At 37.1% G+C, this 26,235-nt stretch overlaps 1 protein-coding gene across 1 annotated transcript; it reads right to left on the bottom strand.

Annotated features, from left to right (window-relative positions):
• On the bottom strand, positions 1 to 25,110 carry LOC140139704 (hyalin-like). The gene is made up of 15 exons (XM_072161406.1): positions 25,041 to 25,110; positions 21,316 to 21,552; positions 20,280 to 20,513; positions 19,125 to 19,358; positions 18,161 to 18,397; positions 16,224 to 16,472; positions 15,333 to 15,578; positions 14,467 to 14,706; positions 12,789 to 13,025; positions 11,754 to 12,002; positions 10,624 to 10,869; positions 8,129 to 8,341; positions 4,833 to 4,982; positions 1,985 to 2,302; positions 1 to 187 (listed from the first exon to the last, which is right to left on the bottom strand). Exons 1-15 carry the CDS (start codon positions 25,108 to 25,110, stop codon positions 183 to 185), a joined length of 3,165 nt encoding a protein of 1,054 aa, XP_072017507.1. The 3' UTR covers positions 1 to 182.
• Between the last annotated feature and the right edge of the window lie 1,125 nt (positions 25,111 to 26,235).

The following is a 26,235-nucleotide window of genomic DNA, read 5'->3' as shown; positions in this document are numbered from 1 at the left end:
TCAAGTATTAAGTGGTGAGATTTTACGCGGCATTCTTCTTGCAGACGTATGCCACGTTTCCGAATTGGTCAGTATAATCGCAAGCGACGTCATGCCAAAGACCGCTAGATTGCTGTAAAGCCATGACACAATCATGTTCACTGGTCTGTCCTCCAGGCTGGCCTAATCCCCAGTTTGTGTAGTCAACCTTTCAATAATGTAAAAACCCTTAACAGACTTAGCATTAAGTATGGAATATTATCATTATCATCATCATCATTATTGAGCTCAGCATTCCTTTTCGAGCAAAACATCCACAAAACCCATGATTACAAACAAAATACGCTAATTTAACCGCTGATTTGCAAGAACATGGTTATGACGCAAACCATTTTTGTATTGAAATATGCAATAGAAGTCTCATCACAAGCTTTAACAAATGTATGTAAACGTTCAATATCATGCTCAATTTTGAATATTGCCGTCTTTTAGACCATTTTTTTCGTGCAATTGTTTTTGGGCGAGCATTGTATGCAATATGCTTTTGCATGCAATATATTTTTCTGAAAGTAATATTTTTTTTATTTTTCCTTTTATCCCGCAATAATATTTTGTAGTAAATATGGATTGGGGTATGTAGGGAAATGCTGTCAAACATTTTTGATAGAAAATGTGCTTTCTATAAGTTTACACTACGGTGTTCATAGTAAGCTTTTTGAGGGGTAAAATGTCTGAATTTGGGCAACATTGTTCTGTTATTATCACATTTGTTGGGGTTTGAGGTGATATTTCCTTAACTTAAACAATAATAAGTGTTCATCAAAATTGAAATGTATTAGTAATGTGCCAGTTTTGAGAATGGGAGAAGCTAAAAATGGCACGTACTCAGAATGTTTGAATAGCCAACTAGGGTCAAAATTTACATAAACCTACTGTATGCAAAGAAAGAGCGTATATTCATTGGACAACCAGAAGTCCACGCACTTGTTTTTGTATTGTAAGTTTATAACATTCCACCCCAAGGGCCATTCAATATTTCTAAACGGACTTTCAGTAATCCTTCGAGGACCCAGATATGTAATTGGTATTACGACCGCGTCTCTATTGGATTCATTTGGAGTTTACGTCCATCTTAAAGGCCCATCCCAGCGTAAGTATTAAAAAAAATATTTTTTTTATCAATTGCCTAAAAGGAAAGATAAGTTATCTTGATAAGTAAATTGTCACTGGGTATTTTTTGAAAAATATGAAAAAAAAGAAGAATACACCCCTATTAACAAAGTTGAAGCCCCATTCAAATATATACATGCATCTAATTTCTCAACTTAAGTAGAGAAATTACAGATTCGGCTAAATTGTCTTCTTTTGTTTTTAATACACGGCTTTTAGCTTAACCACTATGTTAGCACATCTATGACACTAAAAAAGGTGCCAAAACCTGAATTTTGATGATTTTTACGATCCTCCCAATGTGCTTTTTTAATCAAAGATATGTCTTTCATGAGATGAAAGCGCAGTGTCTAGCTAGTTTATTCCAAACCAGATAGCGAATTGCGTGAGAAAAAAAAACAGCCATTGCGCGGCAAATGTGCAGAAATTTTAATACATAAAACACATATATATTAAATACTGGAACAAAAAACACGTTTGAAATTTGTCATGTGTTGATCTTTGATTGACCCTTATCCGCCTAGGGTCACTTTTAATTTTGGGAACATGTCAAAGCTGGTAATAGACATCCACATGTGTCAAATTCGTATAATTTGATTCAGTGCTCGCCGATGACGTGTTTTCGCTTCAAATGGTTTTATTCCAATGAGCAATTATTTTTCGAATTCAGTACCGAGGGGCGTAACTAAGGTGTGAAATGGGCACTGCGGAAAACTGCCTCCTGATAATAAAAAAAAGGGTTATAGCCTGACAGTAATGCAGGCCTATAGGACTGTTTGTGTGTCATTCCAATCATATTTTACTTATTTATTTTAAAATGTAAATTTATTCTAACCTTGAAATGGATTCACAGTAGCACGGATAGCATAATCAAATGTTCCACTACCTCCATTTATTTCGTAGTGGTCATTAACGGTCAAAGAAGAAGTATCTAAAGAAGAACTCCATTGGATAAGCGTATCGCTTTGATAATCATAAGCCAGAACGCCATGATCAGAGGCCCATCCAATCATATCTCCTGCTTGTACTTCTATACGTTCACTCTCAGGGACCACGTAAATTATGGGCTTGTTTATCTGATCAGGATTGATGTCGATAGTATTGATGCCAACAACTTGAAAAGAGTCACCGGACTCATGCCTCCACATTATGACTATAAACAAAACATATTTTCACTGAACAGTTTCATCTGTAGGATTTGTTTGGGTATCGGAAAATTATTAGGTAAACAGAGCCAGAAAGTTACTCACATATTTAGTTTTCGCCATCTAAGAAGATGGCTTTCTCAAAAGTGACTTGTTTCATTGTTTCTCTCGCGGAAACCGGCTGTAGGATTATTCCCAGCGTGCAATGGTGCAAGCAGTAAATCATACGTGATCTAGAGTGTGACTGTGGACGTCCCGCTTCATGGTGTTGGCCTCCTGCTAATCCACGTGGCATCCCTGACTCTTCTTTTGAACTCGTTAGCTTCCTTGTCCAGTCTATGACATGATTTTCTGCGGCTGCGTGGTCTGTAATTGCTGATTTATTGATTCTGTGATAGATTCTTTCCGTATTGCGCGGGTGTACTATTTAGTTTCAACTTTCTTGGCGTCCTTCTGGTATTCTTTTGGCCGTGTTCCAAACGCTCTCCCTATCTCACCTGTCAGGAAGGCCATATGGAATTAGGAGAAAGAAACCATGGACATCGGTAGTTACACTCCAGGTTACCTATATGATTCACTACTTGCACCATCGCACGCTGGGAATGAAGCTAGTTTCCGCGGGAGAAGCAGTGAACCAAGTTACAAGATTGCAAAAGCTGAACATGTGAGTGACATTCTGGATTTGTTTACCTAATAATTTTCCGAGGAATATTTTCATAGCCATGTAACACGAAAGATCCTGCGTATTTTGTGATTACAGGTTCAGAATGGATTTAATACCATATTAAACTGAGATCAAATAATAGGAAACGTCTGGTAACAAAAGTTGTAGTCTGCCCAGACATGAATTATGGCATTCATTAGTTCATACAGGCGTCCCGTTCAAAATGTCTTAAATCGTGGTTAAAAGCACACTTAATTTTCCTCAAAAGTTTCAAAAAGTATATGTGTATCATTTTGGACAAAGCGGTTGGGCACTCGCATATGAAAGTGACATACCGAAGCCAGACACTAGGGGCGTATCGGTATAGGAATTTTTTTTCAACAAAAAGGAGATCAGTCAGTGTGGGCTCTAAGAAAATGGAGATCATTCAGTGTAGGACCACTAAAAATTGGGTGTCAAAATGTCCAATAATTTGCGACAATTTGCAATATCGAAGCTAAAGTTGTCATAATTTATTCGAAATGCACACAAAGCGCGCACAATTTATAGATTGGTGTAAATTTCTATTAAAAAAAGGGGGGTAATTGGATGTAAGCTGATGAAAAAAGGGAGTCACTTTGGGTAGAATTTGCCTCAAAAATGTGGTCTATTGACAGGCACATGACGCGTATCAATATATGGAGTGCCCCCCGGATTGGGAGATATAAGCAAAAAGATCAGAGGTGAAATTTCTGCTCTGAAGAGGTCGAAATCGGCAAAAAAAAATGTCCTGATTGCATAAAAACGGTCTCTTATTCTAAACATACACATTATGGTCTGTTTTGTGATGTTTCATAATTTGATAAAATATCCTAACTATGCCAAACTATTCTTTATTTGAATAAACAAACAATTAGATTTTTGCCAATAATCAATGAAGGATATGTCACTAGAGGAATATTTTTGTATGATTTTTAAACGGTTGCAAGCACTTTTGAATTTCACAGCCATGTGTTAACGTTTGAAGGCCATAATTCATGTCTGTATTTATTTTAAACGTCTTCAGCAGAGTTATAACTCAGTTATAAACCGTATCACGACAATTGCACGACCTTTACGATCTATATATTTTGCAACTAGCCTACGAGTATGTAGGTCCTAATTACTTCAATTTATGTTATTTGTCATATAATTTAATGTAGTTTAAAAAGCACAGTCATTGCATGATTCTTCTTTGAACGGTGGACCTTATTTACAGTAAACCTACAATTAAGCCCCTTATTTAAAAAAAAAAACAATATAAATTTCAAAAAAATAAGTCAGTTGGTCATAACTCTAAACACGATTAAATTATGTCAAAACCAATAAGAGTAATTGAGAAATAATGACTGAATGAAGTTTGATGCGATTCGCAAATTGCAAATTCAAAGAATTACGTGGTGTACCAGTGTCGGTCATTTTGTTCACCAGTAAATGATCGTATTTAGGCCCTTCTTTTAAGTGTTTCAGGGGGCACAACATTTTACATGCTTTTGCTTCTAGTTGTGTCTCCTCCATCGTTTTTTATCATGTTTGTTATTTGTATGTTTCATTTTTGATGGAAATAAATTTGATTGATTGATTGATTGATTGATTGATTGATTGATTGATTGATTGATTGATTGATTGATCATGCTGACTGCGGTCTTTCTCCGGTTGCATTTTGTATGGCTAATATCCTTTAAAACGTATCCTTTTAATTCTACTGCTTTTAATTAACTTATGACTAGTCAATCAAGTCGAGGCCTCTCCTTTTTGGATGAGTTTATTTAACGGTCCCAACTCTCTGAACACAAAATTGAATGGAGCAACCTAAGATGAATCAATAAACATTTATTCAAAATAAATTATAATACCTTTTAGAGGTCTGCTCTCTTTGGTGTAAAATCTCCACTCAGTGACGAAACCGTTACAGGGAATATCTTTATGAACCGCTATCATAACCAAGTTGCCGGAATTAATATTAGGATATCCAATGATATCCCATCCAGTTGAACAATACGAATCTGTGAATTAATAATTAAGAAATAGTATTTGTTTTGAGTGTGTACAAAAAATATGATTGGTCAACCAACATTTTTTTGCAGTGGTTGGCGACAAGCAAAGCTATATTTCGCTAAGAATACGGCAAGTGATACTCTGGAGTGATACTTTCCCATAACTATGTTCTTTGTCAGTTGCGTGGGAAAGGTGAGGAAGTGCCGGGGCCACTGAGGAAATGCACCCAGAGGTTTTGATTATTGATCTTTCTATTTTGTCCCTGAGGAAGGGCAGTTTATCTGCTCGAAACGTCAGTTGTATTTTTGTTTAACTTTGTTTACTATCCCTGTGGTTTTGGAGTGATATGAGCCGAAAATGTTCCAGCAGTGAAAGAAATCGTCTCTCCTCTACCACGCACATTTTTGAAACCCTCACTGTCCTGGCATTTAATGACCACTATGAACTTCAAATGTCCTTATAAATTTCCTCAACGGTTTCGAATTTCATTAAAATTCAATGATCTTTACTTATTTGACTTTGAATTTTGGCTTCGACTGTTTTTCTACCACGTACAATCATAGTAAAAAAAACGCAGTGATTTATAATGCGCTACGCACAGTCACAACGCCTAGACGGTGATCCAGAAGCCTCTGCACACTTTACAGGTTGTCGCTGACCACTACGGCCCCACATCATTCCATAAACCATTTAACAAATCAGGGAATTCGCTGCTACAAGAGCGCACACCCTAGACATTTCACAAATAACCTTCGCAACCAGGATCAGTTCCCCGAGTTTCGTACGGGTTACGACGAGACAATTAACAGTAAGTTCCTTGTCAAGGGGAATTTCAAGCTAACTCAATTTTACCACGAGAGCGTACTAGGCACCACCAGGGTTCGAACCCGCAGCCTCTCGCGCCATAATCGAACGCCTTATCGATTAAGCTAACTTGACTGCCCAAACGGTAGATAGTGGTCGTCTGTTGGAAACTAGATGCCAATTGTTTACGGTCATGCGTAAACAGGACTGCTGGGTGCGATGGTGCGCGAGTAACAGTGGCGGCGCCGTGGAGGCATGGAGGCATATTTCCTCTCTCTAATCCCCACCCCCAGTTTCCCTATCAAAACAAACAACTAAATTTAGTCCACCCAATGTAAGCAAAATAATGGCTTCACCTAGACAAAATTACAACACAAGGTATTTTGCTGTATCTATCTCATACCACCATTTGTCACTTTTAATATTACCAATGTAATTGCAAAACATATCTAGTGAGTATAGCCATGCAAAACATGATATAATGATGAAAATGATTGAAAGCTGTATGAAAAACATGTGTCTATATGCTATATCATGCCCAAAATATGGGCAAAAGCGGCCATTTTGGATTTATGCAAATTAGCATGTTTTCCACCACTTCCCTTTTCCTACCTTTTTGATATGTTGTTCAGGAGGGTTTTTTTGAGATAGTTACAACAGAAATACCTTGTGTTGCAATTTTGTCTAGGTCAAACCTTAGATTGGGTGGACCAATTCTGTTATTTTGGCCACGTGACAAAGGGGCAAAATTTCCGCTGATTCGCTATCAAAATGAATTTACAAACAACATTTTGCACCACCCCCTTTCAAAACAATCGCTTTGTCCTCCAAACGCCCAAGTCTGGAAAAACATTTCTGGTACCACAAAAATGGAGGTGTACCTGTAAATGTGTGATTCGTCGGATGTACACTATAAAAACAAACGTTAACACCTTTTTAAACACTTACCTAGCTAACAATTTTACGTTGTTACAACGTTGTCTAAAAGTTATATAAAGTCGTACAAACGTAATATATGGACGTTGTAAGTACGTAAATCTGTGAACTCGTATTCGTGTCGTGAAAACGTTATTCCCGAACGTTAATGTAACGTCATTATGACGTTGTTTCGACGTCAAGTTGTGAAAGTCGAAACAACGTCACTATGACGTTATATCAACGTCCGAAAATCACAACACGAATACGAGTTCACAAATTAACGTAATTACGACGTCCGTAGATTACGTTGTATCGGGGGTCAGACCATGACATTTACACGGCGTTGTAATAACGTACTTTATACGTCGAAACAACGTCATAAATGTGCGTACTAACGACGTCCGTAGATGACGTTGTATCTGGGTCAGTTCATGACTTTTAAACCACGTTTTAACCACGTGCTTTATACGTCGACACAACGTGATTTTACTGTCTTAAAAGCCATTGTATTAACATCCGGCAACAATGATGCTCAATCCCACAAAGGGAGAGCGTATAAAAATTTAAAGTTTAGAACTTCAGGAATAGAAGTCTTTACTTTGAGTTTCACGCCTAAAGGCGATCGTCAAATGACACGATAAGAAAATTTTTGCTGGACAACAAACTCCTTGGAATGGAAGAATATACATTCCGTGGTGTCAATATCTAAACTATTTTTCAGATACGTATTTGTGTAACGTTTTCTGAACGTATTATTCAAACGTTGTCACCAGGTCTGGTCAAACATTGCATCCACGTCGAAACAACGTCATTACAATGTCATAATGATGTTATATCAACGTCCAAAAATCAACGTCGAAAATAACGTTGTCACTACACGAATACGAGTTCACAGATTTACGTATTAACAACGTAAATGACAACCTAAGTCCAACGTCCGCGAATGTCGTGAAAACGTAGTGTGTTAGCTGGGTAAACGTGTTTATATGGATATGTTAAAAAATGACCTTTAACCCGATCATTATTACGTAGCATGTGTTAGGTCATATTGGTGATTATTGTGACAAGATTTAGTTAAAATCGGACAAAGTACGACAGAGGTACATTATCAAAATAATAATGGGATTAAGATTATTGATAAACATTACAACCCGTTGAAGCGATTATTAAGTGTTATCAACAACACGTTTAAGTTGCCGATATAAACACACTAACATGTTTATATCGGTAACATAAACGTGTCATTTGGGGGTCACAAGGGTAAAAATGTGAATTTTAACATATTCGTATAAACGACGCGTTTAAGTGTTTAAAAAGTGTTAACGTTTGTTTTAGAGCGATATATCGGTGTGTTTCTATGGATGTGTCGTGCATCGTGCCAGTACGCAAATAAGATATATTTTTACCTTTTCCATCAATTTGTTACATTTACCTGCGAAGTTAACTTCAAAGTTGCATGTTATGCTATTCCCACTTCCATCTCGTGCTACACATGCGACCTTTGTTATTCCATTAGGAATATACGATTCGATTTCAAGCGGAAAACACACTACGCCCACCTCACCAGAGTTGTCCGTAGCATCAGGAGTCTCGTATTGCAGGTCTGGATTTTCAGGACATGGAACCATCACAGGCTTTTCTTCGTCTATATTAAGCAGAAAAATAATTATTGAATATTACCTTTTCATACTTAGACATGCATATTGGAGAAAGAATGAAGTTTTTAAAAGTCAATATGTGATAATATGATCAATATGACATGCCACAACAAATTGTTTTGCCTCAAGGATGGGAAAGTGTATGTAGAGCCAACATAAACATAAAATATGTACACGTGTGTTAAACCTCAAACGCTACATGTGAATATGTCGTATGTGTGTTACCCCGCAAATTATACGATTTTCTTGTTCTAACCAATAAAACCGGCTTGAACATAAAACACTGTATTTTTAATTTTACAAGGTTTTCATTTAAGTTTAGATTTGATTACTAGTAATATTTTTTCACCCACTTAGTTTTTGGCCAAAAGGTGGTTATGGGGGGTCTTCGAAATGTTTTGTACGGGGATGTGCCACGCAGAGTTTTGGATGCTGAATTTCTCTATGCCTACTTTTTGCTGTTTTTGCAACCCATCAGTATACCAATTTTGCACAAAAAGCAGCCACATAGCATTCAAATTTGCCCAAATTGGAGGCACTTTTGCCGAAATTCGCCATTCTCGCTATTCGCAATAAGGGCGCCGCCAGCGGTTTGCGATGTAATCGTGATGTATCATGGGAAAATCGTGATGTATCATGGGAAAAGGTCGACATCCAAGTCCGCGCAATACGAATATTACCATGCTATTAGATAGGAACACGTGACAATATTTTTTAGTTTGTCAATATAACGGTATTACACGCAAATCGATAGAGAAAAAATTAATTGTGCATATTTCAAATCACATTATTAAGTATTATTGAGTATCGATTATGAATGGCCAAGTGGTCCAAAAAACGTGTAAGACAAACGTGTAAGGTTACACGTGTAAGGTTGCATCTTATACGCGTAAGAATGCATCTTATACGTGTAAGATTGCATCTTACACGTGTAAGAATGAAGCGGGATTCTTAAGTTGACGAATCACAGAGTAAGAAATCACAAACAACCAATCAGCTTACGCGTTGCAATCTTCGACCAATAATATGTAAAGACGTTTTTAGATTTGTAACACCCACGACTTCTTATACGTGTAAGATTTTAAATTTAGTGATGGACGATACGCGATATTATTAGCGGCGTACCAAGGATAAGTATAGAGCTCGTCACCAACATCGTAAATAAGGCATTTTCTAAATTTGTATGAGTGCTGAAATGTCCTGTATTGTATGCCGAAACTCTGTCAGGAATTATTCCGATTGTTGGACCGTTATGGTCACAGCCGATTTATCTCACTTTCTGGTTATTTTTTTCTCAGTTATCTGGAGTCAATTTGTACTCAATATCAATTAATTTCAAGAGGTTAAAGTAACTTTAAATGATCACGTTTGCGAAATCTACCGTGGTACATATCGATATCGTGGCTGAGATTATTCGACGCTCGTCGTATGTAGTCGTCAAACTGGAATACCGTCCATCCCTAATAGGCAATTCTTACGCGTGTAAGAAATGCTATGGCGAGATTTCATTGGTCAAAGATGAATACGTGTAAGATGATTGGTTGTTTGGGGTTAAAATATAGATTCTTTATATATGATTCGTCAATTTAAGCAACCCGCTAGATTCTAAGACGTATAAGATACGATCTTACACGCATAAGATGCAATCTTACACGTGTAAGATGCCATCTTACACGTGTAAGGTTACACGTATAATCTTACACGTTTTTTGGTCCACTTGGCCATTCATAATCGATTCGCGTGTAACACCTTTATTTTGACAAACTAAAAAATATTGTCACGTGTTCCTATGTAATAGCATGGTAATATTCGTATTGCGCGGACTTGGATGTCGACCTTTTCCCATGATACATCACGATTACATCGCAAACCGCTGGCGGCGCCCTTATTGCGAATAGCGAGAATTGGGCGGATTGCTCTTCACTGAAAACCTACTCAATACTAAAATCGCAGAAAAGGTACCCCAAAATCGTGCTGAACTCTAGTGTATATACAACTTTCTTGCACTAACATGTAGAGCCTGGTTGGATTTGTAAGAAGGTCGTCTTTCTTTGACTTACATGTACCATAAAAATTGGACTGCATATGCGACATTTTATTTCTTAATTAAGAATAAATGCATTTTAGGTTTTCAAAATAGCTTAAAATAATTATTTGCTTTTTAATATTCACCAAAACTACCCCCCACCCCCCCCACCCCGCATATGACTATAATTAGTGCACTGACCTGACGAATAATAAATTATTGTATGAATTAATTGGGACTAACCTTTAATCTGGACTCTAAAAGTGCATGCATTGCTGTTATCGCTGCTGTCTCGTGCTGTACACGTGACCCTTTTGCGTCCAATAGGAAATGCCGAGTCAGATAACGGACTGCACACTACAGTTATCACCTCACCAGAGTTATCTGTAGCAGTAGGAGTCCGATATACAACCAAAGCGGTGGCTTCACCTGGATCTGTCTCCATTACAATGTCTGTCGGACATTGGTAAATCACCGGTGCTTCTACATCTAAACAATAATACAATATTATTATTATTCCATCAAACTCTGATGGTTAGAGATTTCTCAATATGCAATTCTCAAAATAAACTTTGGAGATTAAAACACAGCGAGCCTGCACCTGAAATGTGTTTTAATTAATACAAGACATTCAGCCGAATGTTTAATTTTACAGGCCAGCCTAAAATATTGGAATTCTCACAAATCTAAATTTGGTATAACCTTGGAATATCCGCCCACGTGAAAGAGGTAGTGAGACAATTTCCATACTACTTACACTTTTAAGTACACATTGTTTGCCCATTCCTTTATTTATTTTCACATAATTTATTCATATCAAGTGGGTATTATATTCAGGCTTATCAACTCGGGCACCAGCATTGTAGATTTCTATGTATCACTGAACCACACTTCTGGGCACTTCTCCGGACAATATTGCGGCTTTTACTTTGCGGACTTTATTGCAGTTTTCCTCAATACATTACAGAAAAGATTGGACGCTTCATTCTAAATAAGTCATCATTCATGATGGTAAAAGCTTCTGAGAATTCAGAGAAAGGAGATCTCACGCAAATTCGTTGAACTTCGACAAATAGAAGACCAAAATTACAAAATGAAGCCGAGTTTTCTGATCCTGTGCTATGTTAAATTGTGGCACATAGTAACATGGGAAAATACATTTTACAATTAACTGAAACAAAAAATGGCCTGAACCAAGTGTATTTTCTTATATCGCGTTACAATACATGAATGCTTGGAAGTTTTTCTACATGTTAAAATGAGGATTACAGATGGTACCAAAGCACGCATCCCGGTGAAGATTACGTAAGTATATAGTAATATAAATCTACATGTTTGGCTCTCCTAGTCTAATTCATTACAAACATACATACCACTTATGTGAACTTCAAAATGACACTGCTTCTCATTTCCGCTGCCATCAGCTGCTACACACTCAACCGTCGTCACTCCGATAACAAAGTCTGAACCCGACATATGATCGCACGTAACGGTAGGAACTTCGCCAGAATTATCATGAGCCATGGGGTTGTCCCAGTCAATCATGGCAGTGGATTTACTCATATCTGTCTTTTTTTGGACTGGGATTGCTGGGCAAAATTCAAATTCAGGTGGTTCATTGTCTAACACAAAAGAAAAGCATAAGTTCATCGTTACCTCCCAAACACAACATTATAATTATGAATCTTATAAATTGCCTGGTTGTTTCAAATGTGGGTTATTTCAACATTAATCATAATTATATATCTTTATACACAAGTTAAGCCAAAATATTTTCCGAGTTCGCCGGTGGTATATATGGTGCAATAAGAGAATGTGAATTTATATTTCTACTCTCCTTTATCGTGCTAAACCGATTAGGTAGGTCTAATATTGGAGTAGTGAATACCGATGCATTCGGTGTTAAATACGATAACCAAAACAAAGATATCGACTTCAAAATAAAATCGGATTTTTCTATGTGTGTAGATTCAAAACAAGCTTAAACAAAGCTAATCAATCAGTTCACGTTTAAATGTTGTTTTGACGAAACTGAAGTGAAAGAAAACAAAACCACTGAAAAAATTTAATGCAACACTTGTGTTTGTAAAACAGAAAAATAGTAATTGGCAGCTAACTAACTGATATACCTGTTATATTAAATCTGTCACTCTAGTTATTCTTACTATAATTTTATGCCAGAACTGGTTGTGTCTCATTTCAGCTACTTTTTGCCCCCACCCTATGAATAAATAAGTATGATACCCTGACATCAACTTTGAAACAGTACTGGAAACAAATCTCTGGAAGATTATTGTTTATGTTAGATTACTGATTTTTCAGCTGTGATAAAAATGAATGCCAGAAGCCATTTTTAGACATGGTTGGTTCTAGTTTTAAGCCCTCGATTTTGTCCTCCGTGAACTTGCCTTTGATTTCGAGTTGAAAGTTGCACGTCACACTATTCGCACTATTATCTTGTGCTACACACGTGACATCTTTATGACCAATTGATATTTCTGATCCAGATAGTGGATCGCACACTACGCTCACTTCATCAGAGTTATCCGTAGCAGTAGTTTGGTATACAACCAAGGCAGTGGCTTTGCCTGGGTCTGTCACTACTTGATATGAAACACAAGAAGCAAATGCCGGCGCTTGTTTGTCTGGATATAAGCAGAAACATAAGATTGTGATATAATTAACCTACCCCAACAACTTGCACCCCTGCAAACTGTTTCTGTTTCGGTGACAGTGCCATACCACCAAAGACCGTTGACAACGTAAAGAAAGCAGCCACAGTGAGACGATTTGAAAATCCCCCTTTGCATTTTAGCATTGAAATAGCAAATTTTATCAAAATTTCCGTGCGCTTTTCCCGGGAAAGGAATTCTGGGGACTTGGAAAAAACTTGGGTTACAGTTGTGGGGGTGGGGTGTGGCAATCATGTTGCCGTGCCCAAGGACCAACAAAGGGTAAATCCTGCCACATACCAGCAAAAGTCAAGAGAATCTGAAAAAGTAGTGCGAACGTGATTCGCAGCTAGGGTTATAGCAGTGTTCAAAAAATCTGGATATCAATATTATTTTCCAATAATTTTGGCTATGAAATACCGCGTGACATACAGCAAGAATGTTTGTTTATGATTGACTGTAGGAGTGATGTCACTTTTTTATTTAATGAGTTGTTAAAATATTACACTTGGGACGGTAAATAATATTAAGCATGATTTTAGAAATATTTTGTACCCAGCGAAGGATATCATAGAACTCAGTTGTTTTGGTGTTTCGTGAAAACAAAGACTCGAGGAACTGGGCACGGCTATCGCATGAATCTAATAATGTAGAGGGTGTGTACTAAAAAGTATTTTGCACGAGAGGGTTCGTTGGGATGTGGGGTGCGTGTGTGGGGTGTGTTTGTAAACTGTGCGTATGAATTCATTAGACTTGCCTTTGATATCGACTTGGTTTTTACATGTCACACACCCGATATTATCACTGTGTATACACGACACCGTGTTATGTCCATAAGCAAATCCAAATGCAGTTGGATAGCACGGTGTAATCATTGAATGTTGATATTGCATTCTTAGTCAGTGGGAGTGGTCTAGTTCGTAGACACATTTTTGATTGGACAATCGCAATATTTCGGGTGCCGTTTATCAGGCCGTAGACGACCCCACGTCATCACGCGTCTTGATAATGCCTTACACGCTTGTAGAGGTGCGCGTATGTATTGCGCTGTAATGCGTAGACTAGTGCGGAATACGCGACGCTCTAGCAGTACTCGCAACATAATATGTGAAGTTGTAAACAAGTTTCGTTTATTTTATAATGAGGGGAGTTTTTATGACGGTAACTTAGTTTTTCTTTAAAAAAATTGTTTACAGTTATTAAAATAATATTTAACTGATTAAGAATGAGAATAAACGATAGGAATTTTTATTTTGCCTATCCTCTACCAATGATAGACGGCAGGCAGGTCCAATATTTTTATCGTATTGGACCTGCCTGTCGTCTATCACACGGTAGAGGATAGGCAAAATAAAAATTCTATCGTTTATTCTCTAAAAGTACGAGGCATGTATTTATTACTAATTGGACTTGCCTTTGATGTAGTGTTGAAAGTCGCACGTCACGCTATTCCCACTACTGTCTCGTGCTTCACACGTTACACTTCTTAGACCAATTGGAAATTCGAATCCAGATGGTGGATCACACACCACGTTCACCACACCTGAGTTGTCCGTGCCTGTAGGAGTCGGGTATGTAATTATTGCAGTGGGTTTATTTGGGTCTGTCACCGTATCTTGACCTGTAGGACATATAATCTTTGGTGCTTCCATGTCTGGATATCAACAGAAAAATTAAATATAAGTGATATTATTAACTCTGCCTCTTAGAGCACTTGGTATCATTCGGAAGGAGATACCGCTCGACTTGTCATCAAACTTAATTATAGCCACTGTTCGGACAACAATCTGGACATGACGCTGGATAGGGTTTTTGCTTTCATGTTTGGAGGGAGAAGAGCTACTATGACTTTGGATAAAATTGGTGTTGACTTGCTTGTGGTGTCCTAAACGTATTTGCTACACCAAATAGTTTAAGATAGAAGTCCCACAATCTGTGGAACAGTTACAGACTATTGGGTCTTCCCAAAGCCTTCACGACTGACACCTTTGAGGTTAAGTAAAGATTGGAGCACTTGGTATCATTCGGAAGGAAATAACTCTTGACTTATCATCAAACATTTTACAGCCACTGTTTTGTTTTCTCCTGGCAGGTTCATCTTAGTCATCGTTGAATATGAGAAATACATCTTACAGGTGTGTTGATATTGAGGTGATTGGGTTTGGTGGGGTTGTGTTGGGTGTGGAAAATTAATTAAATAAATTAATAGGTGTCTGCTTTTTGATGTACGTTTATCTGTAAAATATTATGTGAATGTAATATCAAATTGGTTATGCTTGCCTTTGATGTTGACTTCAAAGTCACATGTCACGCTATTCTCACTTGCATCTTGTGCTGCACACGTGATACATATTTTCCCAATAGGAAATGCTTGTCCAGATGTCAAATTACACACTACATTGATCGCCTCGCCAGAATTATCCGTAGCAGTAGGAGTCTGGTATACAACCATGGTGGTGGCTTTGCCTGGATCTGTCGGTATTTCTTTGTCTTCAGGACACGAAGCAAACACTGGTGCCTCTCCATCTAAAAATAATAAAATATGATTATAATTCATGGTTTGCGAGTTCTTAACATTCACATTTCCAGAACCATCCTTTCAGATGAATAAGGCTTACTCCTGAATTTGCCCTAATACTATCAGTTTGGTCCGTGACGGAAATCAGTGACGGGTACCCGTCCAATTTAAAGAACGACAGACAAATGTCCATAGTTCAAGACCGAAACTGGACTAAGTCATAGATTGAAGGTTTATCATTGATTCGTTGCTGAGACAACTGGCTATAAATACGGTAAAATGTGGTCCAAAGAATCAAGTTTCAAAAAAGAACTACGTATATTTAAAACAAGACTACCGTCAAATTGTTGACCTATAAATATTTACCAGATTTTGAATAAAATATAATACGAAGACGCACTCCAAAGATGAAAAACATTCACCTTGCATACATTTCAAACGCATTTTCCTCTTTGTATGTTATCATCTAACGGTTAACGACCGCATACGTCTTGTTAGATTCTTTATCTATATTGCAATGCCGTCTGCAGTTTGAGTGATCGAAATATAAATAAATTTGTATATAAATAGGATATGGTTTCTTTCTTTTTTTAAATATCATTAAAACACATAATCAAGTAAATTATATACAAATTCGTTAAAAATAAACGTACCCAGAACATGGACTTTGAATTGACACTCCTTGCTGTTCCCGCTGTTATCAACTGCTTCACAATGTACCGTCGTCTCTCCAATGTCAAAGCTGGTTCCAGACGCGTAATCACACGAAATGGTGGGAACTTTGCCAGAATTATCACGAGCCATGGGGTTTGACCATTCAAACATGGCAGTGGGTTGCCCAGGATCGGTGCTTATTTCCATCGGATTTAGTGGGCAAAAGTTAAATCGAGGTGGTTCATTGTCTGTCAAAATAGAAAATTGAAATGATTACACTTTATTTTTTCTGCATAATCCATTAAATATTTTGCTCTTTTCTGGAATAATGTCTATTATCACGTCACATTAACTGAGACCGGGCCTTGAACTAAGACTGGACTACGTCTGTATAGGTAGTGCCAATAATGCACACTGTTTACACTCAATGTTTACAGGTGTCGTACCAGGTAGTTTTAAAAATTTGCAAGCTCGTTTCGCTGACCGGCTTTACCCGGGACAAATGCGCGAAGCGAAAATTTTTGTTAGTGTTTTGAGTTGTATATGTGAAGGTATTGGAGGGTATATACAAAAACGTATCCGCACACTTAAGACAAATGAAATATATCTTAAAGAAACTAAACCTATATTATCAAATAAAATACTCAAACGATGGATCATTTAAAATTAAAGTTCTGCACCTTATTCGGCACGATGCGCCATTATTCCCTCAAGTCATACCAATTTGATTGAAAAAAAGAGAGCATTTCTAAAGTGACCATTTGTGATATATCTTTCTTCAGGCCAATTCCCAACGGCTTTTGTATCGGGCTCATTACAGCGTGACAGCTCAACACTAACTCGCTGAGCTAGTACATTAGCGTGTTTAAGAGAAAATTCTATTTAAAACATTGTCACTTTGAAATGCACTCTTTTTTCATTCCAACTATTTGTATACGTTGGGAAAGTAAAGTCGCTTCGTGCTGAATGAAGCATCAAAATACCCTGAACAAAATTCTCCATCTATTGACTGCTTCATTTGGGAATTTAGGTTTAGTATCTTTATAGGCAGGTCCACCCCAGGAAAAAACTACTGCTTTTTCCTACCAGAACCAAACATGGCACATATGTTACTTGGATTAATAGAACCAAAATAAGCCATGAGGTCACCTCGACTTTTTCCTTAATTGCAAGATGGCGCCCAAAATCACGAAGTGTACAAAAAATCATTATAAAAACATTATTTGGCATCTCTATGAGGAGCAAATGCCTGAATTTTCGCATAAAATGTATCCAAATGTAATACACAAACTTAAGAAATACACAAACTTAATAATTTTAGTCAATGTCTTATCACTTGACCTTGAAATATTCAAAATGGCTGCCATTTACACTATATAGGTTAAAATGCATTACAAACATGTTTTGACATCTTTATGTGACGCAAATGGCACCATGTTTGTTAAAGTTTCAAGTCGGGGAGAGCATTGGATGAGTGTGGGGTATTATTGAATAGAATAATTTCTACTGCAGAGTTTCTACTGAATATGACATTCATAGTCATAATTATGTTAATAAAATGCGTATCACTTTTTGGGAGTGAAATTGTACAAAATGATATACACGCGTACTAAGAGATGTTGATGCGTTTAATGCACGAGCCCCGAATATTTGAAATACAACCCGCAAGAAAAATTATCCGAAAGCATCCGAAAGCACTCCGCGTGGTACGCAGGGTGCGCCCGTGAATTCTACAAATGTATTACATTTACATTTTCTAACGTTTATTGTGAGTGGTTCTTGCTATCTTAGAGTGTAAGAAACAGTTTTAAAAGTTAAATAGCTCAATCTGGTTATGTTTTAAATAACGACAATTTCTTTCCCCTAATCGCATTTTAACTCCCCTTTTATTTTTAAAATACTAGTGCACATCACACATTAAACAATCCAGTCTTACCTTTGATAGCTATTTGAAAGTCGCATATCATGTTATTCCCACTGCTGTCCCGTACTACACACATTACTGCAGTTTGTCCCATAGCAAACTGTGATCCGGGTGGCGGGTAGCAGACTACGCTGACCTCACCAGAGGGGTCTGTAGGAGTAGGGGTCTGGTATACAAAAATGGTGGTGTTTTCGCCTGGGTCTGTATCTCTTTCTTGGTCAGGAGGACATGCAGCAATCGCTAGCGCTTCTAGAAAACATAATTGCCATGGGTAAAATTCATTTCACAGATGCTAACCTTTAATGTTTGGAACTTTCTTGCTATACTGGTTTACAAAGCTAGCCCTCAAGGGGGCATTATTCTGGTAAAAACGACACTTTGAGAAAGTGGTGATATCATCTGTTAGTTCCTGATAAAAATTTGTAAAAATCTAGTTAAGTAAAAAACCTTAATTTGGATAGTTAGATTTTAAAGAATACGGTATATGTTCACAAAGAAGGGGCTCGGTTTCGATTTCTAGGTCTTATTTTTACGTTGACAAAGCTGTGCTTCGTAGGTATTTCGGGTTTCCGATGCACCGAGTACTATAGACATATTTCCCTATAGGAATTATAGGAAACTATCATGCACATTAAGCTTGCGTGTCCCGTGGTTTGCACCATCAGGTCTATAAAACGGCAAAATAGATTGATTTAAGCAATACAAAGCTTAATAACTAGACAATTGTTGTTGTTGTTGTTGTTGTTGTTGTTGTTGTTTGGGGTGTTTGTTTTTTGTTTTTTGGGGGTTTTGGGGAGGTTTGTTTGTTTGTTTGTTTTTGCCTCGAAAAAGTAAATATTTAGGGACTGCATCATGAAGTGACTTCCTAATGAACATAATTCAACACACCGGACGATGTTCCCGCTGAAATGTTGAGCAATTCCTCCTCCATTGATTGAAGATCGTTAACATTTTTAGATTAAAACTAAAATCTTACCCGTTACTTTAACTTGGAATAGACATTCCTTCTTGTTCCCGCTATTATCAATTGCTACACATTCAACTGTAAGGTCTCTCATAGTTAAGTCTGTTCCTGTTACGAAATTACACATAATTGCAGGAACATCACCAGAATTATCATGAGCCATGGGGTTTATCATGGCCGTGGGCTGCTCTGAGTTGCTTTCCATCGGGTTTGAAGGACAAGAATCAAACTCCGGTGATTCCTTGTCTGACAAAAGAGAAAAATTATTGCTTGGTGTTAATTCCTCCTCCTCCTCCTCACAGTGGTTAAAATACGGACTGACTCAGAAGTTATCAGTATTTATTGACAAATGTTTGGAATCATTTTGGGCTGGTTTCTCGAAGTTCGCTAAATGCAGGGCTGCTTTAGACCATTGGGCTTACCACAGACTACTTCGACGAAAACGGCCAATAGAGATTGTTTACGTATTAATGTTCGTTAAAAGGAAGAAACTTTACATCGATTACAAAGAAAAGATTACATAAATTTACATAGAGCTTTTAAGCTTAAGCTTCTAACCTTAAAGGGTTCATGTTACTGCCAGTCATAATATTACAGCCGTGTACCTATATTATCCACAGGGAGAGACACTACTGGCTATCATACTCCCAGAAACTCGGTGGGTACACCAAAGTAAGCTAAAAGAGTTTATAGTCATTTTTCAAAGCAGCTAATAGATTTCTATCTGAAAACCAAACCTTCGCAAACTCTACTTTAAAGGGCATTTCGTGATCCACAGTCTCATCCCCACTATTTTCAAAACAAAGTTGAGATTTTTATACCACTGAAAAGCAAAAATTTCTTGCAGATTAATTCGTTTAGCAAAAATATCGTCAAATTTTAATTTTTGTCAGAACGAAATTACAACACTGGCCTATGGAACAGTGCGATACACATAATCATGCATAACTCGCAAACGCAAAATTGGAATCAACTAAAATTTTGGGAATAAGCTACTGAAAAATGTCATAAAAAGGGGATGCTCGGATCACGAAATCCTCCTTTAAATTCTCAGGTATATATTGGTTTCAGGCATATTTCAATAAACACTAATGAGCATGTGTGTGTATGTATGGGTGGGGTGGGTGTGAGGTGTGTTACACATTGCATTACATTATTTGGACTTACCATGGATTTCAACTTGAAAGTGACACGTTGCTCTATTTTCGCTGCTGTCTAGTGCTACGCACGTGACACTTGTTTGACCAATAATAACCTCGGATCCAGGTGGCGGGTGGCACATTACACTGACCTTACCGGAGTTATCAGTAGCGGTAGGCGTTTGGTATACAACCATCGCAGTGGCTTTACCTGGGTCTGTCTCCATTTCTAGATCTTCAGGACATGAAGCAATTTCGGGATCTTCAAACAATAAATATAGTTTCATTCACTTTCAAGTTAGCTTATCGCATTTCATTTTAAAATGGGTGATTATGGTGATATGTACTGAATATTCTGACTTTGGAAAATGAGAAAGAGAGTCAAAGCCAGAGACCAAGGAGACAAACTGTTAACAAAATAATGAATAGCTTTCCAATATAGATGGAGCGAGATGCGGCGCCATAGACATGTGTTGAAGATATTAAGTTAAAGTCAGTATCCAGAGCAGCCCGGTAATATGCGAGTGAATCATGTTTTGAAGAGGACCGTGCTTGAGAATCTCGCGCCAAATTATTAAAGTCCCATTCAGTGCCAGTGAATCGCAGCGCAAGTGTTGAAAAAATAAAACTGTTTATAAATTGCTTAAAAGTGAAGGATATGTCATTCAAATTGTCATTTGGTATTTTTGAAATGAAAAATATGGCAAAAACGAAGAAAACAGCAGTATTGACAAATACATGTAGCTAATTTATATACTGTCAGCATATAAATTACAGTTTGTCTTAATTACACGGCCGGCTCTCGACTGAACCATTAGCAGGCTATGTTAGCAGTTAGCACATGTACGATAATGACAAAGGTACCAAAATCTGAATTTTGATGTTTTTGCGATCGCTCGGATGAGCAAATCACTGAATGGGCATTTAGCTGAAGAGGTATTGAGCAATTTGTCATTCTCTGTTATCGGTTATATGTTATCGGATATTGTTAGACAAGATCATATTCTGTATTGATAAATATTACGATCATCTCATCTATAAACCGGGATATAACCTAAGCTTACCAGTGCAATCTAATCCATAATGCTCCATAATCTTCTCCACGTTGTCACCAATCAAAGGTTTGTCAACGTACACCGGATTAAACGACCGTTCAGGTGTGTTTACATTCGAACCTCCAAACCTTATCTTGGTACATCGGCACTGATCTTTGTGTGACAAAACCCATCGCCAACGTTTGCCGCCCTTCTCTTCTTGACCAACTTCACAAACGTATCGGGCTCGGACATGAATTATGCTTTCTACAAATGAACCATAAATATAATGCAAATTTGTAAAACGACTAGAAAATGTGCAACCATATTACGCAAAGTAAATTTTTTAAACAGTGCCCGATATTTGTGTGCCAAAATTCGAGGAGCAAGACTTTTTATGCGAGCCAAAAGGTGGGGCAAGCAAGTTTGTTTTGACAGATCAAGAGGTGGGGGCAACTGGTATTTCCCTACGATATGGTGCACCTTTTGAATAAAACGCTCTGAAAGGGTCTGAAAGACTTCGCAAAACGCTACAGAAACGTTCAAATACAGATTTTTTTGCTCGCTACGCACCACGGATTACATATCTACACCATTAATTAGGTTTGCAAATCGGGTTCCCAAAAACTTCACATCTGCAAAGGGGGGGGCAAGGATTTTTAGGCCGGGCGCCGAAGAGGGAGTGGAGCAAGCAATATCAATTCCTATTTTACATCTTAATTTGCGCTCATACGTTAACCATTGTTTTACAGACGTATGTGTGGCAATTACACCCATTGATCTCAATACCAAGCTCATAATACTGTTCTATTTGGTATAAAAGTATAACTATGGGTATCCTCTACTCATTGATATCAAAATAAGTACCGATATTGTGGCGCGATGACGTCATAATGTAAGTGCGCCCTAGGAAATTCTGATTATTCACCAAAAATCGTACAAGCATATAATTTTCATTAACTTTTAGGCTAAATATGAATATAAATTACTAAACAAAACTCTCGGGTCCTCAACATATGAAAATATTTGGCCATAATATTAGCAAAACAGTGGTAGCATGAAGAGCAACATTTGTACTGGACGACCTTGTATTCGGCAAGCATGGGAAAACCCATTGTGCTTCCAATTGTTCTTTATGTTCGTTTTCAATTGTTTTTCACGAGTTTTTCGTAACAGAAATTTTGAAGTGAGGTTTTTGCTTTCAAATATGATTTTAACTTTCATATCACGAGCGTGCAGTATTTTATGCTGACCATGCATTCAGACTTTTCTGGATTGATTCAAAATCTAAACTATTGATTAAATAGTTATTATCAGCCCGAGCTCATGTAAAAATGAAATAAATATTAACATTTTGTCTTAAAATTAGTAGAAAAATGTTCATTTTGGTTGAAATCGTTGATGTATATATATACCTTGCATAACCTGCAACGATTATTAATCAGTTTAGAATAATAGCTTCTTTTTTGTTGCTTTTTTTTCATTATTTTGTTGTTCGTTTGTAGACCATTTATGAAGGCTCTAAATTTCAATAGACTTGTCCCGGCAAAGCAAGCTTAGCGGCAATTTAATATTAAATTTCCAATATTGAATATTTAAATAAAACATTAATTACGACACGCATATACATAAAATACATAGGAATATGCGTAATGCTTCATTTGATACTATTTCTAAATTAGTTTGATATTCTTTTAATATTGCTACGGACGATGAATTCCAAACAATAGGCATTTATTCATTGCAGCGTTGTTACTGCTAATGGTCTATTCGATTTTGTTATTTTGGAAAAAATGCCCTGACAACGAGCTGTATTTTAAGCATACGGCTGAATTTATCCTTCAATGATGTCGAGCGAGTATTGATAAACATTTCCAACAGCAATCCAATAAACATTGGGGGTGGAAGCGAGACAGAGAGGGGACACGCCAGTCCCTTGTCTACCTACCGACCCTCCGGTAAAAATGAAACGCTCAAATAAGGGTGGGTTTAAAATAGAAGTTAATGTGCTAATTCCATTTTGAAGTCATACTCCCCTAAAATCGTCCACAGAGGTAGTGTAGATTTTAAATTTCCCTATCACTATTTTAATATGTCTTGACAACCTTTTAATACGTACCATAATAATAATTCTTGTCTTACCGACCCTCAGATTTTCCACGGTGAAACGTTCAAACCAGTGGCGTAGCCAGGGTAAACCCCTTTACCCCCCGCCGGATGCTAGCCGCCTATTTTAGCCCAAGTTTTCCCCCTTGAAAGTTGCCTTTCCCCCCCCCCCACCCTTTGCCCACCCTCTGAAAAGGTGCTGGCCACGCATGGTTCAAACGACTTTGCGCTCCATTTTAGAGACACAAAGTTGGCCTACCACCTTACTTGCTCGGTCAAACTTGTTGAGGCCCCGTGTGTTTTGTATGCTCTTACAGAATAATTAAATTTGATGTCTACCTAAAATTTAATAATTCTAGCGTTAATGGTAATAAGCTTTGAGCACAGAATGTTTGAATAAAATATGAATTACGACAAACAGATACATGCGAATATAAGTTATGCTTCATTTGATCCAATTATCATAATGGCTTTATATACTTCTAATGAGGAGTTCCAAACAATAGGATTTTATTAATTTCAGTACAGCGGTTGTTATTACCAACGGTATTTTAGCTTTTATTATTTTCGGAAAAAACTGGCAACGAGCTAAATATTCGCACATCCACAACAATGTACTTTAAGCATAGAGTACACCTATAGACTTTTTCCATTAATCATATCTTATAATTTGCATGCTAATATTTTGCCTGGTAATTTAAAAACATTCCTTTCATTTATGACCCTATCATACAGGGTCTATCAAAATGATTGATACCCATCAATTTTGATGTTTATTGAAAAGCCTACCTCTTCCAAATACAACATTGGGTACTCTTGAAATATCCAGAATGTATATTACAATTAATCTACAAATTATTTGGATCTTATGTTGAATTTTGACGTTTCAGGCACATCTATTTATATCAATGAACACTGATGGGTACCAATCATTTTGATACAGCTTGTACTTGCACGCCACTTGCCGCTGCGGCAAGCTGCATGACGTATCAGCCAATCATAAGCCTTTATTGTGTCCGTTTAGCTGCACTGCTCATGCGTCATGCCGCTCAGCGGCAAGGGCATGAAATTATGAAACCAGCATTAGGGCTAAAATAGTCTGCAACGGGACATTTTTCCTGTGATTCGTGCGCAAATGTCTGAACAAACCGCAACAAAATATTCTTATCCCCATCCCATAAATATCCCCATCCCATAAATAAGGCTTCTGTCAACACTTCGCTCCAACAAGATTTTTCCATTGGAAAATAATTTATTTTTTATTTATTACACTTTATCACTGGTAAATACAATAATTATAATATATCATCAAAATATATTGCACATGAATATTCAAAAGTACATACAAAAAAAGGAAGTATAGATAAAATTTTGCACCAGTGAAAGGCAAGGACTAACAGGTGCAAAGCACCTCTAGGATAGTCCCACCAAAGATCAAAACAATGAGGACACCCTACCCCCCTCCCTAATTGAAGAATATGGTAAACTTGATATTAGGGGCATCCGAAGTTTTACCCTAAAAGTGGACATTTTCCCGATTTCTTAATTTGTGTTGCTGATGACATGTGTGGTGTGTGGGGTCTATGGGGTGTACATTGTATGTGGGGTCAGAGGGATGTACGGGGTGTGTACGGTGTAGATCTACTTACCAGGCAGAATGCACAACAGTTGTAGCATCAGTACAACATTGTACTTATTTACCACGTGGCCCACCCACATAATTTAGGAGCTGAAAATATATATAAACAAAATATTGATAATAATCTGATAATGCGTATGCCTAGCTATTATGTAAAAAAATTTGAAATAATTTGGGATAACAACTTAGCAACATTAATAACAGCATCCGCAAAATTTATAATGATTATAACAAAAGAAGAAAAAAAATCAAAATAAAACCTTCTTCGGCTCTAATATTTCACAGAGTCAATATGAAAAACTTTAACATTACTATAAAAATCTCTATTTTGACGGGCGGAAAACAGGGGATGAGAGTGTTGATCGAACCATCCATTAAGTATGGTAAAGATAAAATCACACCACTGGGAAATTTGCAATTCAAATAATATTAACATCTTAAAAATTAATTTAAACGCTTGTGTCTTTTCAAGATTTTGTATTTTCCTAAGTAACAATGTTATCCAACAAAATATTTATAAATCAAGAGATAACTACTCTTTCTGTTGATTTAACGGGTTAGGCCATTTTAAATCGACTTTCGAAAAGTTTTTTGATACATTCATTGATTTCTCAAAAAGTAAAAATCGCAGTTTAACAAATAACGGTTCAAATGAAAGCCATTATTGGGGGCTAATTGTTGTATCACTATGAAAGGCCTGACACCAATATAAACACTTATTTCGGTGACCCAAGTTCATGGTCATTTCTGCTCACGCACTTTTTTACAGATGGCCTAGAATTTCATATTTCGGTTTCAGCGATTGCCCGAAAAAGGTGGTATGTTTTTGAAAAGCGTTTCCGCTTGGAATGTAGATAGTTGTTGTTGCTATTACTGTTCGCGATTTTAATGTATGCACTTTTTAGCCGACAATTTTCAATGCATTTTACATAATAGAAATGTCGCTGGCATAAATACCGATATTTTTAACAGTATCGTTTTTTTAAATCAAAATACCATCCAAAAGAGTTCCCAATACTTTTATGAAACCGTAGATACCAAATCGGACTGCAGGTGATGAACAGATTTTGAACTAGAATTAAAAGAACCAGCGTAGGCCTTCTCAAAATGTACTTTTTAAAATATCGAGTTGTTTAATTTTGGACTGCTTTTTCCTTGTTTTTATAACAAGAAAATGCTTTACATACCCCAAACTTCTCACATAG

This window comes from Amphiura filiformis, chromosome 18 (genome assembly GCF_039555335.1).
Source record: "Amphiura filiformis chromosome 18, Afil_fr2py, whole genome shotgun sequence".
Taxonomy (NCBI): domain Eukaryota; kingdom Metazoa; phylum Echinodermata; class Ophiuroidea; order Amphilepidida; family Amphiuridae; genus Amphiura; species Amphiura filiformis.
Note: the sequence above shows the minus strand (reverse complement) of the source record. Positions and strands in the feature narration are given on the sequence as shown.

Bases quoted from the DNA above. Each gene is read 5' to 3' on its own strand.
- LOC140139704 (XM_072161406.1), bottom strand. From the start codon at position 25,110: ATGTGGGTGGGCCACGTGGTAAATAAGTACAATGTTGTACTGATGCTA. The intron at 8,342-10,623 runs GTTAGTCCCAAT...TGCTTAATATAG, and splicing joins TTTTAGAGTCCAGATTAAAG to ACGAAGAAAAGCCTGTGATG. The intron at 2,303-4,832 runs GTATTATAATTT...TTTTGTTTATAG, and splicing joins AGAGAGCAGACCTCTAAAAG to TCATAATGTGGAGGCATGAG.